The 19,401-nt window shown below is 43.6% G+C and overlaps 1 protein-coding gene across 4 annotated transcripts in view; it reads left to right on the top strand.

The window, feature by feature from the left end:
• Positions 1-19,401, top strand: part of UBE2H (ubiquitin conjugating enzyme E2 H) — a 67,812-nt gene that overhangs the window by 36,048 nt on the left and 12,363 nt on the right. For all 4 annotated transcript variants that reach the window (XR_010589305.1, XR_010589307.1, XM_065552238.1 and 1 more), the window contains 2 exons: positions 11,847-11,886; positions 14,162-14,214. Coding sequence is in view for 2 of the 4 variants with exons in the window: in XM_065552238.1 (XP_065408310.1) it covers positions 11,847-11,886; positions 14,162-14,214 (93 nt within the window). In the remaining 2 variants the exon portion in view is untranslated. The remainder of the gene's footprint in view (positions 1-11,846; positions 11,887-14,161; positions 14,215-19,401) is intronic.

Below are 19,401 nucleotides of genomic sequence, written 5' to 3'. Positions count from 1 at the left end.
ATGTCCACCCTGGAGTCGTCATATCTTTTCGATTGTAAACTCTTCAGGTTGGGGCCTGTCTCTCTGAGAAGTGCAAAACACCCAACAGGGTGCTATAAAACCATTCTCCCATCAAATCAGACTCCCACCTCCCAAACCCCCCCATAAATGATTGTATCCGTTTGCAGACTATAAGTATAGTGCATTGCCATGCCAGCAATTCTAGATGTGAGTGAGAGGCTGCCCTCGACAAATTGCAGTAAGCACACAACCTCTGCCTATCTTATTTAATTTAACACATTGATAAAAAGTTTAATTCCAAAGTGTAATTCTACTCTGAAAACTCACTCAACGGATCTGCTCCTTGTGTGTATTGGAGTCACGCTGCTGACTTAGCTGCAAAAATAAATTTTGCTCCCATAAGCCCTGCAGAGCCTACACAGCTAAAAGTAAGCCAGATTCTATTCCTTGTACATCAGGTGTTTGTTAGGTTCCAGTCAATTACATGGAAGATAGTGACATTGCACTGGTGGTATTGAGGACATCATTTCTCCTGGAGAACCTTTAGTACTGGTTGTGCTCTGACAGGTAGAAAACAACCTGGGATCAGAGACTGAAGTAGACTGAATTAGCAGAGCTGACAGTTAGAGAGAACATCTTTTTTGCTTGCAAATTGAGCATGTTTGATTGCAAGTTCATTGTTCATTGTCTTGATGAGTCTCAGTACCCCATTCTTATCTCACCAGATCCCCTCTTGCACTCATACTCTGCCTCACAAATACCCACTTATGGCTGTCAAAGCACTTCCTCCCCCATTGAAGTGTCTGCTGCTCTGGGGTCCATCCTCTCCTCTTCTTGAGAGAAGGCTGCCAGCAGTCCAGGTTACCGGCTGGGTGGAGTGGCATTGAGCACAGTCTCCAGGCTGAATAAATCATAGAATTGTCAGGCTGAAAGGGACCTTGATAGGTCAACTAGTCAAGTCCCTTACACCGAGGCAGGACTAAGTATTGTCTAGACTGTCCCTGATAGGTGTCTAACCTGCTCTTAAAAAAACCTCCAACGTTGAAGATTCAACAGCCTCCCTATGTAATTGATGAATGCTAAGCTAGCTCTGAGACTAAACCAAACAGACCTGGCAGAGTGAGCTGAATTCCTATCAGCTGCTCAGCACAGGAACTTCTGGGAGGAGGGAGCTTCAGCTGGGAGTGGAATTGGGCAATCCCTGCCAGGGGGAGAGTACAGAAGACACTAGTATCCAGAGGAGGCAATAAGGCAGCTGCAAGAGGGAGGAGATTTGTATTTTCATTGGGTTACAATTCTGCCACCTTTTACTCCTGCACCTCAGTCTGGCTTATAGGCTAGAGCCAGAGCCGAGTGAACTTTTGGGCCTTCTCTCCAGGGACAGCAAGATTTCAATATAATGTTCTTGTGGAGAGAGGGAGAAAGTACCTCACGCCGTTCTCTAGTAACGAATCTGACTGATGCAGGGAGTGATGGAAGCTTTGGAGGAGCTGTGTCCAGTCATCCTCAACTAGAAGCTGTGCCAGGTTTGAAGGAGGCTTGTGAGTAAGAGTCAGAGGAAACACAGCAGTAATCTACAACTGGGTTGTGTGCTGTTCAGCCAATGGTACTCTCTTCAGTTCCCAGGAGGCAAGAGGTAGAAGACACTATTTGCCCTACCCCAAGCCTGGGATCACTGGAATTTGGGGAAATTAATGAATATGGTTTAACTGACTAGATTCTTCTCTGGTTTGGTCTAACTAGTTTACTGATCTGTAACCAAAGGAGAAAAGGCAAGATCATTTCAGTGTGATGGAGATTCCTATAAACAGATGACACGACTGCCTATGGCAGACACAAGAAGTTTAGTCACTGCACTCGCTAGAGCACTATGGATATGGATTACAGTACGCCAGTTGCATGCAGAAGGCAGTGTAAATTGTCTGTGTACATCAATGGATCATATAAAATAGAACTAGTTCCCTTTTCTCCTTAATAAATTATATCTTCTATGTTGAAACTTTAAAACGAGTGCTCTTTTTGCAGCTTTCCCTGTTTCTCTCTAGTGCTCTGGAAGAACTTGGGTATAGTCCATTCAAGTTTTAGAAACCGTTAATGTGAACTGGAATGTAACACATTTTTCCAACAAAGTAGCATAGTGGCTTGGGGAAGTGTATTGCGTATTCCAAGGTGCTCTTGATGAAGTGTTTAGTCCGTCCTGTGCTTAAAGTGGACTCCAGTAGACTGTTTCCAACCTTTTAGAAACCAGTTTTTATTCCAACATGGCACAGAGTAAGTGCACAAGAATTTGACCCACCACACTATTGGGAGCTTCAGTGTGTTCTCCTTAGAGAAGTGTAACTAAAATAACTTTGTTCAGTTTGTTAAACAGGAGTTGGGCTGGGTTAGTACCCAGAAGGTGAACCTCGATGGAAAATCCAGATGCTTCAAGAAGTGGTGTAGATAATTCATATGTTGCTTTTCTTGATTTAATATTAAACCACTGCTCCAGGCAGGTATTAGTGACTCTGTGCTGCTGGAAAATCTCTTTCAGAATAGATTTAAAACTGAAATCCTGCCTGCTTGGCTTTGAAGATCATATGGCACTTCTTGCAGGAGAAGTATTAGCCCTGGTGTGGTGGCTGCTTTCCAGTTTTGGTCATTGTTTGCCTTATATAACTGAATGTGTGTAAGGAATTACTTCCTTTCCTAGTCAGCTTTGTAATATTGTTGTCCTGTATTAAATAATTCCTCACCCCAGAGGTGGCACTCTCCCAAGTGCTTCCCATTTATAGCTTATAAAGCATCCTGGGCTCTTCCTGCATGAAAGGAGCAATAGAAATGGAAGTTGTCATCACTAATGCATTTGCAGCTTTCATTATCTTGGCCTGTGGGTACTTGCCACCTACTTCTGACTATGCATATTCATGTTATCTTTGTGCCTGTCATATAACTCACTGAAGCTACCAGGCTCAAAATAGTCTTGATGCAAGATCTGATTTTTCTTTCAAAGCAAGTGCATTTTTATCAGAAACTGGCATTTCCTTTTAGAATGCATGTATATAAGCCCAACATCCTTGTGTCCGGCTGTGACTCTGATCTTGAGGCGTCAAGTGTGGAAAAACTGAGCAAATTTACTCAAGGGCCAGGATTTTAGTGGCAGCGTGAGTTAAATTGAATCCACCCAATTCAGACAACTCTAAAACTTGCAATATTTTTTAAATAGTTGATTTTGTCAGAAATTTGTCTAGTTGGCTTTTGACATTGGTTTAAGCTGCTTTTAATCATGTCCTTGGCAGTTGGTTTCATTATTCCACCCCCTGCACATTTATTTAAAAAAAAAAAAAAAATTCTGTCAGACGTAGAAGTTGGTTCCTTCTCTTTCTCTGGTTTTGAGCTGTTTACTATTTCAAATACCCTGTTGGCCTTTCATTTTTCCTATAGGATTTGATATCTTCAGGAGAACATGCTCTTTAGCGTCTTCCTGTTTTTAAAAGGAGAATTGAGAAATGTTTTTAAATGTACTGTTTCAAGATCCCAAATCATGAGAATACTTGGTGTAAATGTAAAAAATAAGTAATTATCTCTTAAACTTCCAAAGGCTGAGATTAGGATTTAATGGGTCTCTGTTCTGGATGCCACAAACACACAAACCCAAGACAAGTATTTCTTGCCCTACTCAGATGTTAACTGATATTGCCAATGGCTTGTAGAAGAAATGGAAACCTAGGAGCCTGAATTCCTGTTTTGGCATCTAAAAGCTTCTCTGTTTTGCTGGAATCACTTTGGTTCTTTATTACTATCTTTTCTCTGTAGTGTTTTGGCTACAAGTGCACATAATATTCCAAAAGACCACAATTATATCTCAAAATAACTTCCATATATTAATATATCAAGTCCTTGTTTCTCCTCCATTTCTGTGGCTTGTCTAATTTAGCCACAGTATCTTGCATTTAAATAGCACCTTTCATCCCAAAGTAAACTACCTGCTATATATAGGGATCAGTGCAGCCACTTCTGGTGTGAAACATGGTACCTATTTAATAGTTCTTGGCAACACCATACAAGATCAGATATCTCCTAGGCTGTATTCAATTTTTATTCATTACTGCAAGTTCTATTTTTACTTCCAGCTCCTAGCTGGATTGCCTTACAAATTGCTACTTAAAATTTCATGAGTCACTTATCACCCCTGATCATTATGAATTTGCTCTTGCACGTATATACCAGTTCTTATTCTAACCTATAAAAAACTTGAAAATGCCCATTCCTTCAAATATAGAGGGAAGGATGAAACACCAGAAGGCAATATGTATCCACTCCTCCATTCTGTTCTGTTGACACATACTGAACACTCAGTACAGCTTCCCTGCCACAGTCAGGGAATGATGGAAACAGGTTGACAAAATGTAGAAGCTGCTTTCAGCATGACTTGGCACAGATTCACAATGTCCCTTGTGCCAGTCACTGAAGCCTGTGTGTCATGTGACCGTTTACCTAAGCAATAAGGTGAATTGACTCTTGGAACAATTCCCACTTGGCAGTTCTGCAGGTTTTGCTAGATTTTCTAGAATCTGCTCTTTAACCTTGATTTTAGTTAAATTGGTAAATAGTGTCTTCCTAGTTAGGAAAGGGATTATCTAATGATTAACCCAAGACTAGGAGTCCTGAGATCTCAGGTCTGCCACTGTTTTGCTGTGACTAAAGACAAGTCATTTAACCTCTCTGGCTGAGTTTCCCCATCTATTTATACATCAAAGCTTGGAGGTATAATGTTGCAGAAGTACCTAAGATACTGTATTAAAAATGCTACAAACGTGAAAAGTACTGTAATAAAAATAGCTGTGGGACAGTTTACATTCCTTGTGATGGCTGCAATGTAAACTGTCCCAAGCTGTTTTGTTAGTGATTTGGTGTTATAAAGCACATTTCACACTTAGCTTAAAATGCTTAGAGGTAAACAAACAGCCAAATCCTGTACTAAAATAGGCTCTGTGGTCCAGAGCTGGAGTACCAGATTCCAGGACCTCTACCGTTGTGTAATGAATGCCTCTGTGCTAAGGTAGGGCAGTGCAAACAGCACTATTTGTCTGATATTACCAGTTAATATGCTGAATAATCTCTTAACCTGAGACTCCTTAAAAGAACCTTTATCCGTAACTTTCACTGGCAAGGGGAAGAGGTTACCTAATGCAGAGCTGTGTACAAGGTAGTAATCCTCCATCCCCTGTGAGATGGGTAGTTATCCCCACTTTACAGCCAGGGAAACTGACACAGATGAAATGACTTGCCTGAGTTCACAGAGAGAGTCTGTGCTGAGCTGGGATTAGAATTGAGGTCTTGGCTTCTAGCCCTGTGCTTGGTCCCCTCTAGATCACACTACACAGTTTTTGAGAGCTCTTCTGGAAGATGGCACCTATAAATACTGGTATTCCTCCCTCCCATTCTTTGTCTGCATTACGTATGACCCTAACTCCATTCTTATTTGTATTCTGATAGCATCCACCACCCTGTTGTGCTAGGCGCTGTACAAACACAGCACAGAAAGATGGTCCCTACCCCCAGGAGCTTGCACTCCTAAGTACAAGACAAGACGACAGATACAGACAACAGATGGGGGGGAATACAAGGAAACAATGATACAGTGTTGGTCAGCATGATAGGCAGCAGTCCCAGCATACCAGAAGCTTAACCAGTGTATGGTCTGAACCCACTACATCTCGGTTCAGAGGCAAGAGCACAACCACAGAGTTGTGCTATAGTCTGACTGAACCGTTACATCACTCTAACAGGATGCTAAAATCACAGCTTCCTTGTGACCGTTTGCATGTTAACTACTGCGCTGAGATACTGGGTCAGGAATGGCCAGCTCGTACCGAAGCTGGTTATGGTATTTGGCTGTCCATGTGGCAGTAACAGAGGCACGTTACATAAGAGAGATGTGACTCTGTGGCCATAGTGGGTCAGGCAGGAATGAGGTTAAAAAGTCCAACTGGCCTTGACTTATGAGATGAATACCCCCATGGGGATCTGGGAGGGAGGTATAAGGTTGAAACCAAAAACAAGTGGATATAAACTGGCTACACTTCTGCTAGGTTCCACTGACATGGTCTGAACTCCTTTTAAAGGTGGCATTGCTTTATTCCTGGTCCAGTTCAGTCCCATAAGGTTGTTTCCTTGTCAAGAGGGAAGAGACAACTCTGAAAGTTGAAACTTGCTATGTTCGTGCCCTTTTCTTGTCTTGTTTGTGTCAGCAGGGCTACCGCTCCCTGCTCTTGTTAGAGGGCTGTACTATGCATCAGAAAAAAAGTCTTCTTGGGACCTCTCACAACCTACCAGCTAACTGGCTGTACTTTGAGCACAGATAAGTGATGGGCTGCCCTTTGAGGCAATGCATGGTGGATTGCAGCCAATTCCTGATATGGAGGGGAAGTAGCAACTGGTGCAAGAATGTCCCAGCTGCTACGGGCTAGCACTGCAGGTAGTTTGTGCAATTGCAGTGGTGGAAGGGATAGTGAGACAGCTTCCAGTCGATGTTCCCGTTGATTCTTCCTCCCGCACTACCGTATTTCCAGTACCAAAGCAGTCATTCCACCTGACGAGGTGGACAGTTGGCCCTGATGCAGGCAGGACAGTCTGTCTCAAACAATCCGTGGTGTTAAACTCCAAAGGCATGTCTACACTGGAAAGAAGAACTCAGGATACAGAGTCTCAGAGCCTGGGGTCAATTGACTGAGGCTTACACTGTGGGGCTAAAAATAGCAGTGTAGAGGTTCCCACTCGGGCTGGAGCCTGGGCTCTGAGACCTGAAGAGAGGGGTGGGTCTTGGAGTCTGGCTGCAGCCCGAGTGAGAATGTCTAAACTGCTATTTTTAGCCCCACAGCCCGAGCTTAAGTCACTTGACCTCGGCTCTGAGACTTGGCACCACAGTGTTTATTTCCAGTGTAGATATAGCCTAAAGTTTGAATGACCTAAAAAGCAATTAAAATATGAAATATGCCTTCAACGGAAAGAGCTTTTGGCTCCAGTTCATCAGGTAGGACCAGGACAGCTGCCTTTCGAGATAGCAACTAGTCATCTTGGTCATCTTGCTCTGCCTCTAAGGAAAAGTATATCTGAGAGAGGGTAGTTTGTGATGGTGAGCAAGCACTGCCAGTACTTTAAACCCTATCTTTGGGCTATTCATAGCCCTATCTTACTTGGCTGATCACTACCTCCAGAAACCATCCTTAATGTCTGCTTAAAGAAGTCTTAAAGAAGAGACCAAGGACAGGGTAGGCCTGTTACTCAGGGGGGGGGGCAAAACAATAACAGAAAATGTGGAAATGGCAGAGGTGCTTAATGACTTCTTTGTTTCGGTTTTCATCAAGAAAGTTGGTGGTGATTGAACGTCTAACACAGTGAATACCACTGAAAATGAGGTAGGATCAGAAGATCCTAAAATAGGGAAAGAACAAGTTAAAAATTACTTAGACGAATTAGATGTCTTCAAGTCACCAGAGCCTGATGAAATGCATCCTAGAATACTCAAGGAGCTGACCGAGGAGATATCTGACCCATTAACGATTATCTTTGAAAAGTCATGGAAAACGGGAGAGATTCCAGGAGACTGGAAAGAGGCAAATATAGTGCCAATCTAAAAAAAGGGGAAATAAGGACAACCCAGTGAATTACAGACCAGTCAGCTTAACTTCAGTACCCGGAAAGAAAATGGAGCAAATAATTAAGCAATCAATTTGCAAATATCTAGAAGATAATAAGGTGATAAGTAACAGTCAGCATATGGATTTGTCAAGAACAAATCGTGTCAAACAAACCTGATACCTTGTCAAAGAAAGCTAACAAGCCTTATGGATAGGCAAATGCAAAGTACTCCACTTAGGAAGGAACAATCAGTTGCACACCTATAAAATGGGAAATGACTACCTAGGAAGGAGCATTGCGGAAAGAGATCTGGGGGGTCAAAGCGGACCACAAGCTAAATATGAGTCAACAGTGTAACACTGTTGCAAAAAAAAGCAAACATCATTCTGGGATGTATTAGCAGGTGTGTTGTAAGCAAGACACTAGAAGTAATTCTTCCACTCTGCTCTGCACTGATTAGGCCTCAACTGGAGTATTGTGTCCAGTTCTGGGCACCACATTTCAGGAAGGATGTGGACAAAGGATGTGGACAGGAGAGTCCAGAGAAGAGCAACAAAAATGATTAAAGGTCTAGAAAACATGACCTATGAGGGAAGATTGAAAGAATTGGGTTTGTTTAGTCTGGAAAAGAGAAGACTGAGAGAGGGGACATGATAACCGTTTTCAAGTACATAAAAGGTTGTTACAAGGAGGAGGGAGAGAAATTGTTTTTCTTAACCTCTGAGGATAGGACAAGAAGCAGTGGGCTTAAATTGCAGCAAGGGAGGTTTAGGTTGGACATTAGGAAAACTTCCTAACTGTCAGGGTGGTTAAGCACTGGAATAAATTGCCTAGGGAGGTTGTGGAATCTCCATCATTGGCGTTTAAGAGCTGGTTAGACAAACACCTGTCAGGTATGGTCTAGATAATACTTAGTCCTGTCATGAGTGCAGGGGACTGGACTAGATGACCTTTCAAGGTCTCTTCCAATCCTGTGATTCCTTGTGGCACATTGCTGTGGATACTCCATTCAGAGGGCCATCTTTGCAAGGTGTCTGAGTTCTATGGCATGCTACCATCATGCATGTTTTTAGTGAGGGTTTTGAGAAAACGAGAAGCCAGTACCCTGAATGCACAAATCTGTCCATAGAAGCCATCTGAAGTAGATGACAGAATTTGGGAGTCTGTCCTCAGATACAGAAGTCTGTAGCTTCTCATACCAGAGAGGTCAACTGGTTTCTGTAGAAGTCGTCCCTTGTGAACTTCAATTTATTTTGACTATCAAGATAGCTTCTTACTATAGCCGCTTAGTCTGTATAGGGTGACCAGAGGAGATGAAGAAAATATCGGGACACCGGGGGGGGGGGAGCCGAGTGCTGCCAGCCGGCCGAGTGCAAAAAAAAAAAAAAATCCGAGTGATCCCGGTGGCGCAAAATATCAGGACAAAAATTGCAGTCCTGACCAAAGATCGGTTGGGACGCGGGACAAACTGCTCAAAATTGGGACGGTCACGATTTTATCGGGACATCTGGTCACCCTAAGTCTGTAAGACACAAGTTCACTTATGGCCCCTTCAGTGAAGGACAAACTTTTGTAGGTTCAAAAGTATAAAGTGACTCTGAGAATAGTTCACAGGTTTAGGCTCATATTTTTAAATTTCAGACATCAGGATACCACTTCACTGTCATTCTGCCCAGAGAGCCAAAATCTCAGAGGAAATTTCATTAAGGTGCCAGGAGCCCACTGAAATCTGTCCAGTTCTTGAAATTTTACAGATCTGTTAACTTACTTTGTTTGGCGAAGCCAAGAAAAGACTGGCAGCCTCGAAGTTGTGTATATAAAGGAGGTCTGTGCAAGAATAAATTGGTGTATCGTTGGGCTCTGTCAGCCAAAGAAATGGCTACTTCAGGGCTTTCAGGGAAATATCAAGAAGACTTTTGCAAGGAGCATGTTAGGCACCCAGTACATACATGTGCCTGATATCAAGGGAGGGCATCTTACCCTCCTCTTCTAATTTTCATCTGGTTTCCTCCCCTCACTATACAAGCCTATTCTGGTCTCTTCCAGCCTAAAAAGGAAAAAGTCCTTGACCCCATCTGCCTCTCTAACTTACACCTCATCTTCCTTTCACCTTCAAACTCAAATACAGTCTACATCCATTGCCTTCAAGTTCCTCCATCTCCACCCTTGATCCTCTCCCGTGAAACTGTTCTCACCCAGATATCTAATGACATCTTCCTGGCCAAATCTCTACTCCAGGGGTCGGCAGTCTTTCAGAAGTGGTGTGCCGAGTCTTCATTTATTCACTCTAATTTAAGGTTTCGCGTGCCAGTAATACATTTTAACGTTTTTAGAAGGTGTCTTTCTATAAGTCTAATATAACTAAACTATTGTTGTATGTACAGTAAATAAAATTTTTAAAATGTTTAAGAAGCTTTATTTAAAATTAAAATGCAGAGCCCCCCGGACCAGTGGCCAGGACTTGGGCAGTGTGAGTGCCACTGAAAATCAGCTCGTGTGTCACCTTTGGCACACATACCATAGGTTGCCTTCCCCTGCTGTATTGTATTATTTAAAGTTATGGTTATGGAGAACATGCCAAAGTTCTTAGCCAACTGGAAAAGAGCTTTATATTTAAGATGTATAGCTTCCACTTCAGTGAAGGATCATTCTCATATATAGTCATTTCAACCATGCCTAGTCTTTATTTGGAAATATAGACGACGACATTCATTATACTAACTCAAACGGTAACACGTCTCTACCTGTAATAGTGGAGGACTAAGTGACTGCACAATTTCAAGTAATGTGTGGGACTTGAAGGGCCTACTCATAATCAAGGACAAAATGAGGAGGGCATGGGATGGAAGTATCCTAGAATGCAGATGGCCTAGAGGAAAAGATGTCTGAGATGGAGGACAAGTCCTGTGGAGAATCTTTAAGATTTGGAATAAGATCTTAAAATGGATTAGGAAGCTAATTAGGAAGGTGGGCAAGGGGAATGGGCGTTTTGTGTTCCTTCTTGCAGAAGAGACACTCGAAATTTGGAGAACTTGAGCCTTAGGACATCATATAAGGGAGGGAGTGGCAATTTTCCAGGCAAGAAGCAATGAAGAAATGAATAAGTCCTGGGAGAAGTGTGATCAAGATGTCAAGTGTGGGTGGTGCTTAGATAGACAAACTTGCCTCTTCACCTGTACAATTTTGGAGTTAGCCTGGGCCTTCTAGGCATATAATGAGCAGAGTGAGTTTGGTAGACCAACATGCTGACCAACATTCTCATTTTCTTTCCCTGCCTATATCCATCTCTTCTCTTTTACTTACATTGGAAGCTCTTTGGGAGAGGGACAGGCTTTTTGGCCCGGATTTGTACAGCACCCAGCACAATGGGGTCCAAGTACATGACTAGAGATCATAGGTGCTACAAACAATAATGAGGTTAATTTAATCTTAGTTCACTAACTGCTGAAAAATGTGCCCCTGGGTGCTGTTTAGCAGATGTAATCTTAAAGTGCAAAGCAAGTTAGTTTTATTGTGACATTCTTGTCGCTGTCAAACCATAGAATTTTTCATTTCTGTAAACTAGAAGTCAGAACAAAAAGCATTATCAAAATAGTAACTATTTTTAGTTCAGACCACACTTCTTAGACTGCCTGAGTCTTGAAATTGAAACACTTCTGTTGCTGTGTTTTCTAAAGACCTGAGGTATCAATTGTTCTCTTGCTGTATTGCTACTGAATGTTGACAAGTCTTAACTGTATGTTTCTGCAGAACCAGATGCCTCTAAATGCCTTACGAAAGCTGCTTAATATTGAGATTGAAAGTTTATAGAAGACCTTTGTTGGAAAGACCATTTTAGAAAAAGTTTAATCCTAGAGCAAATGTTAAGCTTAGATCTTTTTGTTTGTTCCAAAAACCCTACAGCTTTGTAAAGCATTTTATCTAAAAAAAAAAAATCATGTGCTTAATGGTTCTGATGGGCAATATTTTTCAAGATAATACTGGATGCAAAACCTTGAAATACAATTGTCCATAAACAGGGGCTTTGGTGAAGTGAACAGCAGAGGACCCTAGGGTCAAATATGACTTGTACATTTGAAAGGTCACATAGCTATATATAGCTAAGCCAAGGTTTCCATTGAAATTATTCAAACGAGGGCTCACTTCTCTTCTGTAAACTGCTTACCAAGTGTGCTCCTTTTTTGTGGCTACTTTCTGCTGTTAACCACTGTCTCTCTTTACAGGATTCATGAATAAAATTTTCCATCCCAATATTGACGAAGCGTAAGTAAATCCTTAGTATGTGGTATTTCTGATTAGCGGTATTAGTTAATTCTAGTTGTTGTTTTGCTTTCATAAGAAAGCCAAAGCCGTTTTTTCATAGTGTGCTAATGGGGCTGGATAAAGCTGCCATCTAACACTAACAGTCCAGGGTAAGAATTTGATCTGAGAGGATAGTGTTTCATAAAACTACCCCACAGGTAACTTTTCCGGCAGAGTTCAGGCTGTATGAAGTACTGGGTAGGAAACCTACTGCAGAAGTTTTCCTTGTGTGATCTATGCATAGGCAACATTGGGTGCTTTTATAAATAAATGAGGCAGATGTTGTGGCATAGAAGGACCAGGGTTGCTAGTTCCCCTTTTCAGAGATACCTTCTCAAGACAATAACTCTAGCTAGACTCTCCAGCCTGTCTGTTGGTAAGCATTAGTCCATAAATTATGTAAAATACATACTAGAAAACCCTTCTTAAAGGAAATCATAAAAATCTGGTCACTTCCATATAGTCAGTTTGTTGAGATCTGTTGAACCTTTTTCTTTGAGACCCCCCCACAACATGCAATAAAAATTTCAGGGCCCAGTGGGGGGGGGACTAGGGGCTCTGGGCTGGGAGGGGCTTGGGCATAGGTGTAGTTTGACTTCTGTTTGGGGGGGGGGCAGGGGCCAGGAGGGCTTGGGCCAGCTCTGTACAGCGGGGTCCAGGGAGGGAGTGCCACCTCCACCCCCAGCTCGCCTCAGCAGGCCACCCAGCCTGTTTGGGTTGTGGGGGGGGGGGGAGGAGAGCAACTAAAAATTATAACTCAAAGGTGTGGGGCTCAGCTCAAAAAGTTTGAAGAGAGCTCAGAGTGCAGGGAGAGGGGGTGGCTAGGGGCTGTGTTTGGGGGGGGGGTAGCTCAGGGTGCAGGGAGAAGGGTAGCTAGGGGCTGTGTGCGGGCAGGGAGGGGGGTGGCTCAGGGTGTAGGGAGGGGGGTGGCTAGGGGCTGTGTGGGGGCAGGGAGGGGGTAGCTCAGGGTACAGGAAGGGGGGTGGCTAGGGGCTGTGTGGGCAGAGGGATAGCTCAGGGTGCAGGGAGAGGGGTAGCTAGGGGCTGTGTGCAGGCACGGGGATAACTCGGTGTGGGGAGAAGTATAGCTAGGGGCTGTGTGGGCGGGGTTAGCTCAGGGTGCAGGGAGAGGGGTAGCTAGGGGCTGTGTGGGGAGGGGGGTAGCTCAGGGTGCAGGGGGAGGGGTAGCTAGGGGCTGTGTGGGGAGGGGGGTAGCTCAGGGTGCAGGGAGAAGGGTAGCTAGGGGCTGTGTGTGGGTGAGGAGGGGGGTAGCTAGGGGACTGTGTGGGCAGGGGGGTAGCTCAGGGTGTAGGGAGGGGGTGGCTAGGGGCTGTGTGGGGAGGAGGGTAGCTCAGGGTGCAGGGAAGAGGGTAGTTCGGGGCTGTGTGCCGGGAGGGCTCCCCTGCCAGCCCTGTTCCCCGAGGGCTCTGCCAGCCATGGAGTCGGGTCCCCCAACCCAGGCGGCTCTTACCAGCTGCGTGAGCAAAGCGGTTCTGGGAGCTGAGGAGCAGCTTCAACCCCCAGCAGCAGCAGGAGCCGAGGAACGCTGTGGCTGCCTGCTGCATGGCACCAGTCAGAGCAGCAGCTGTACCGCACTGCCTGGCTCTGGCTTCCCGCCTCCGACCTGGCCGGGGGTTGGGGAGAGGAGGAGGTGGAGAGGGCCTGGAGCTGCCTCGGGACTGCCCTTCTCTTGCACTGTAGTTTCGGGGTGGGGGGGGGGAGAACATCCCCATGTCCCCCCGCAATTCTGCCCAGGGGCTCAGGGCTTCTGCCCCGTGGGGAGCACCGGGGCTTGGGGCTCCAGAATTCAGCCCTGCGACTCCCAGCTTCAGCCCGTGGGAAGTGCTGGGGCTCAGGCTCTGGGTTTTAGCCGTGGGGCCCCGCATCCCCCCCCCGGAAAGGGTTCGCAGACCCTCCGTTGAGAACTGCTGTGTTAAATGAAGCGCCCCTCCTTCCTTTCCAGTCTTAGTCTCACAAGTGAGATCCCCCCATGTAAATACTGGCTCCAAGTTACTGTGCCCTTTCTCTTCATCCCTTCCTTAGAAAAATCTAGTTTCTGTACATAGTATGGAAGCTCTCCTACTCACTATGGCTGCCCTATATTTTGCTCTAACCAACGTGTAAATAATTGGTCCCTGCTTGGTGGTGAGGAGTGTGCAGGGTTAAAACTGTTAAATCCTACAAGTATTTTGCTAACTTGTACATGTTTTAATTCCACTTTCTCCATCTGTTTCAGGTCAGGAACTGTATGTCTAGATGTAATTAATCAAACTTGGACAGCTCTCTATGGTGAGTTTGGCAATCCACTGTGTGGTGACACATTTCATCATTTATTTGGTTTTAATACCTTAATATAGCTTGTTGGAGGTAAGTGCTCAAAGGTCTATTTTGGAAAGTGTGAGCCAAATTGTAGGGTTTTTTTTCACTGAACCAAGTTCAGTTTAGTAACAAAAGCTTGATATGAAAGTATTACTTAACGCATCTCCTTTCATCCCAAAGATGTTGAAGGATTCTGTAAACATTGTACTGGAATCACTCAACCCCCCACTAAAGTGCAGCCATCTCTGAGGTGGAATGTGGCAACTGCTCAACAGTAACGCAGCAACACTTCAGGATAGGAAGTGAAGAATGCTACAGTATCCAGATGAAACTATGGGGGAAATTTTTAAGTAACCAGACTGCAGTAATCCAAATTGAATTTTAGATAGGAAGGGTGAAAGCATTCTTTGACGCTGGTTGGGACCTTGATAGATTTTTCTTTAGAAGGTGGCTTCAGAAACACTTATTCCCCTTCACCATCAAATTGAGGCATTGTTTCAAAACAACTTAGGAGAAATGATACCATCTACTAATTTGTCTACGTCACTTCCTGCAGAATTTGTTTTCCTGGGAGGTCTCCCATCCAATTACTGGCCAGACATGATTCTGTTTAGCTTTAGAGGTCTAACAAGATCAATTTATAGTGACAAGGACTTAGGTAAATAATAATTCTTATGTAAGTCTGAAACAGTTAAACAGAACAGACATTTAATAGCTCATTCTCTTGTGTGGCGGGCTGCATCAAACTTCTCGGTGTAGTTTATGGACACTATATTCACACTTCGATGTATAGGGTTAAGCAGTATGCACACAATATAAACTCTTTACCTTTGACTTTTCACCTTGAAAAGTTCTCATCTATTTCTAGTTTCCCTGGTTTCTTGACTGTCAATGGTCTGAACCTATTGCCAAAGTAACAAATTACTACTTTAAAGACCAAACTGCTTTAGTTTTCTTTCAAATTATGCAATGGAAACAGTGGATCCAAGAACTGGACCTACTACATACCTGTAGTAAAAATGCCGAAGTACTTAGTTGGGACTGCACAATGAAAAACTCATGCTGTTATGTTGCAACTGCGGCTAGGGGTCAGCTTTTCTATTATATGTATTTTTTTGCTGAGGAATGCAGGAAAGACGAGTGGTAGTTTATAAGGTGAGGAGAGCTTTCTTTTACTTCTACACTGATCGTACCAGGAATGTTCATTCTCAGCAGTGGACTTTACCCTGAGAAAACCCAACAGTGGGATAAGTAGCCAGAGTACTAAATGAGCAATGTGCAGTTTTGTTCAACAGTCTTAAAGCAGCTGCAGATGACGTGTCTGGCTGACAAATTAGAATTGCTTCACTGTGTTTGCTATTCTGATGTTGTACACTAGCAATCTGGATACTGGTTTGTAAGCTGTGCAAAAATAGCTTCCTGTTTTGAGAGATGCTACTGTGGACTGTTGCAGCGGGGTTTCGACAGTATTTACGAACAGAATGTCATATGAACCTTTCTGTAATTGGTTTCCTAAGAATGCTTCTGTATTTTTGGCATTTTTGTGGACTGTAAAGGGAGGGAAAACAACTGCAGTACTTACTGCTCTTCTATGATGTGTAAAGATGATCTCAAAGCTTTCAAAAATCTATAACTAGTATACGTTACAGACAAAATCAGGATGTACTGTTGGTACGCCAACAACTTGTCAAATAATGCCCTTGTTTAATGCCATTCATCTTATTCCAAACTTCCTTATTTTTTCTGGAGGATGCTTTGAAGACGTAACTCCTTTTTGTTCTTTGATTGTGTTGCTGGTGTCATAATCTGCGTTAGACCTACCTTTTTTGCCCCTCCAGTTATAAGTCATCAGTCACCTTGACTTTTAGACACACAGCCATATACTCAAGGAACACAAGAAATTTCTCTCTGCAGCAGAAACACAGAACGATCTAATTTTGGAGGGTGAAAGCAATCTTGGAAAAAAAATCTTCCTATATAAAGTAATACAACTATTTTGTTATGCATTTGACCTTTAAAACAACCAATCCTGTATTGGTAGAGAAGGTACGGACTAGCTGACTCAATAGAAATTAGATGGAAAGTTCTTACGATTGCTACCAATAAATCCACTAGATTTAAGACCATAGTTTAGTAGATTCCTTTTATTTAACTACCCTGTTTCCCCGAAAATAAGACATCCTCCGAAAATAAGGCCTACTTACAGTTTTGCCTCTCGTTGTAATATAAGGCATCCCCCCGATAATAAGACCTCCCCGATAATAAGGCATCCACCGATGTGTACCGTATTCTTCTTCATTGAAAAATAAGACATCCCCTGAAAATAAGACCTAGCGCATCTTTGGGAGCAAAAATTAATATAAGACACTGTCTTATTTTCGGGGAAACAGGGTAGTAAAGCACCAAACCCTTCTTAGCACAACGTCTTCATTTTAGCCATGCTGTGCACATTCAAGCAATACTAAAAATGAAGCATTGGTTTAGTTGGGACTTGGAAAAGAGAGAACTGGAAAAGGAAGGCATTTAAAGGGAAAAGGGGCTATTTTGAGCTGTCTTTCATTTGGGCTTTGTTGCTCAGTTGCTAAAACTAAACTCCCCTTTCCATTTAATCTTAAACTGGGCAGCATTAAATATTTCTAATTTTCCCAATGGCAACTGGGTTATAAAATAAGTCCACATAAACTGAAGCCATGTCTACACTTACTGGGAATCCACACGGCTGTGATCAATGCAGCGGGAGTCGATTTAACGGATCTAGTGAAGACCCGCTAAATCGACCGCAGAGCGCTCTCTGGTCGACTCCAGTACTCCACTGGAATGAGAAGAGTAAGGTAAGTCGATGGGAGAGCATCTCCCATCAATGCAGCGCGGTGTAGACACCGCAGTAAATCCACGTAAGCCGTGTCGACTCCAGCTACGTTATTCACATAGCTGGAGTAGTGTAACTTAGGTCGACTTGCCTCGGTAGTGTAGACAAGGCCTAAGAAACAAACCTGTTGCTAATAGTGTCTTAAGTGCTAGAGTAGACAGAAGGAACTACATTGGGAAACATTCTCATCTTGGCTGGTGCCACGCTATTTTTGTGATCCCTTTTGAGAGGAGGACTACACTTCAAGAAGCTGTTGCACTTCAGCCCACAAGGAGCTGATGGTGACAACTGGCATCTCAATGCAGCAGCCTTGGCAAACTTGGCCTAGAGACATTTGTGTACTTAAGAGTGTTTCTTGTAGCCTTCCTTTCTATCTGCCTGCCCTTGAAAAGGGCAATGGCTTTTCTGTTCAATAGAAAATTTTAAGTTTAAAAAAAAAAACTGGCATTTTAGAGACTCTCTTGTATAGCTTAGCTGCAAATAACTAAGGGCTGGTCTATGCACAAAGTTGCATTGGTTTAACTAAAGGTGTGATGTTGCACTGGCTTACTTAAAACTGTGCAACTCCTGTGTGTAGGCAAACCCGAATTTCCGTCCCTGCTATGCCACGTTCACGCTGAAGTGACTCAGCTAGTCAATACCCTGGAGTTTCTACATATGCAGGATGTGTTCATGCAGGAAGGAAGATTTGACAATAAGTCTCTTCCTCGGTGCCATGTCCAGGCCAGAGGTTCCCGTGCGTTCTGTAGGAGCACTTGCAGGTGGTCTGCAGAGAGCTAGCAGTTCACATGGTGCTAGTTCTCCTGGGTTAGGTCTACACTGCAGCTAGACGCACGCAGCTGGCCTATGCCTGATGACTGAGCCTGAGCCCCACGAGCCGAACGGGCTGTTTAATTGCCGTGTAGATATTCAGGCTCCGGCTGCCCAAGCTCTGGGACCCTGCCACCTCACTGGATCCTAGAGCCTGGGCTCCAGCCTGAGCCTGAAAGGTCTCCACAGCAATTAAACAGCCCCTTAGCCAGAGCCCCACGATCCCGAGTCAGCTGGCACACGCCAGCCGCCAGTTCTTAATTGCAGTGTAGACCTACAATGTAAATCAATAGGGGTAAGATCCAGGTGCAGGATATGTTTAATCTTGGCCTATTTAATAAAGGCCTGAGAGGTACAGATCTGATCCTAGTGCTGTCTCCATCAGGATCTGATGTGCTGAGAAACTGTGGGTGGGGTCTCTTCCTGCCCTCTCTCCCCCCCCCCCAAAAAACCCCTCTTTTGATTAACAGCAGAAAGACATTTTTGTCGTTCTTTGTGCTGCAGCTACTCCATCAGGTTTTCTTTGCCACCAGAAAGGGGGTGAAGGATGAGGGGAGCCTACGTACTACCCAGATGAAAAGGCGATGCTAATAAAATAAAAAGATTGAAAGGGTGAACCTGCTTTTTATTTTTTTTTTTTTAAAATTCTACATGCACCTGCTAGTCTTTAACTGCTGAAGTTAAACTTTGCAAAATCACCCTCCTAACCCCACACTGAGGGCTTACTCTTCCATGTGTGTGGGAGAATACAGCCCTTCTGGTACCTGCCTGAAACATCCAAGAAAGAATAGCACAGTCCGTTGCTTCACACCCGCATCTTTGAAGTATGGTGCATATGTCTCTTTTGGAGGTGGGGTGTGGAGCATGGTTTCGTGTGTTCACACTTACTCATCAGCACCAGAAACATGTTTCCCTGTCATGGATTATTAGTGGTAAATGCCAACTGGCAGTAAGGCATTAATGTGAATCTCTTCGCATGCTGTTAATTGTTTTGAAATGGGAGAATGAACTTGTTGGGTTGCTCTTTTTATTATCACAAGTGTCGAAGCTCTGTAGAAATTGTATTATGCTGAGATGTCAATTTTAAGTCTAGGAACCGACTTATTTAAAGACAGTAATGTGAGAGGAAGCATGGGGAATTTTGGTGTGAGGCAATTGGGAGGGAAAAGTGTCCAAAGTTTAAAGCATAAAAGAATGGTCTGGGTCTAATTCCTGCTATACTTGCTGTATGACTTGGGTATATCATTTAACCTCTGCCTCCATTTCCTTAAGTAACAGCGTTTCACAAATCTCCATAGGGATGCTGAAGAAGTTATTTGTGTTTGTAAAGTGCTTTGAGATCTTCAGATCAAAGATGCTATCGAAGTGTAAAATACTTTGGGCATAAAGTAGTGGAAGCTCTATTATCACACATTCTCAATTATATGAGCAGTCTAGGACAGGAAAACGTATATTAATTTAAGCTTCCGTAAGCTTTA

The sequence above is a fragment of the Chrysemys picta genome, chromosome 1 (assembly GCF_011386835.1).
Source record: "Chrysemys picta bellii isolate R12L10 chromosome 1, ASM1138683v2, whole genome shotgun sequence".
Classification (NCBI taxonomy): Eukaryota; Metazoa; Chordata; order Testudines; family Emydidae; genus Chrysemys; species Chrysemys picta.
The sequence above is the reverse complement of the archived record's forward strand: the minus strand, read 5'-3'. Positions and strand labels throughout refer to the sequence as shown.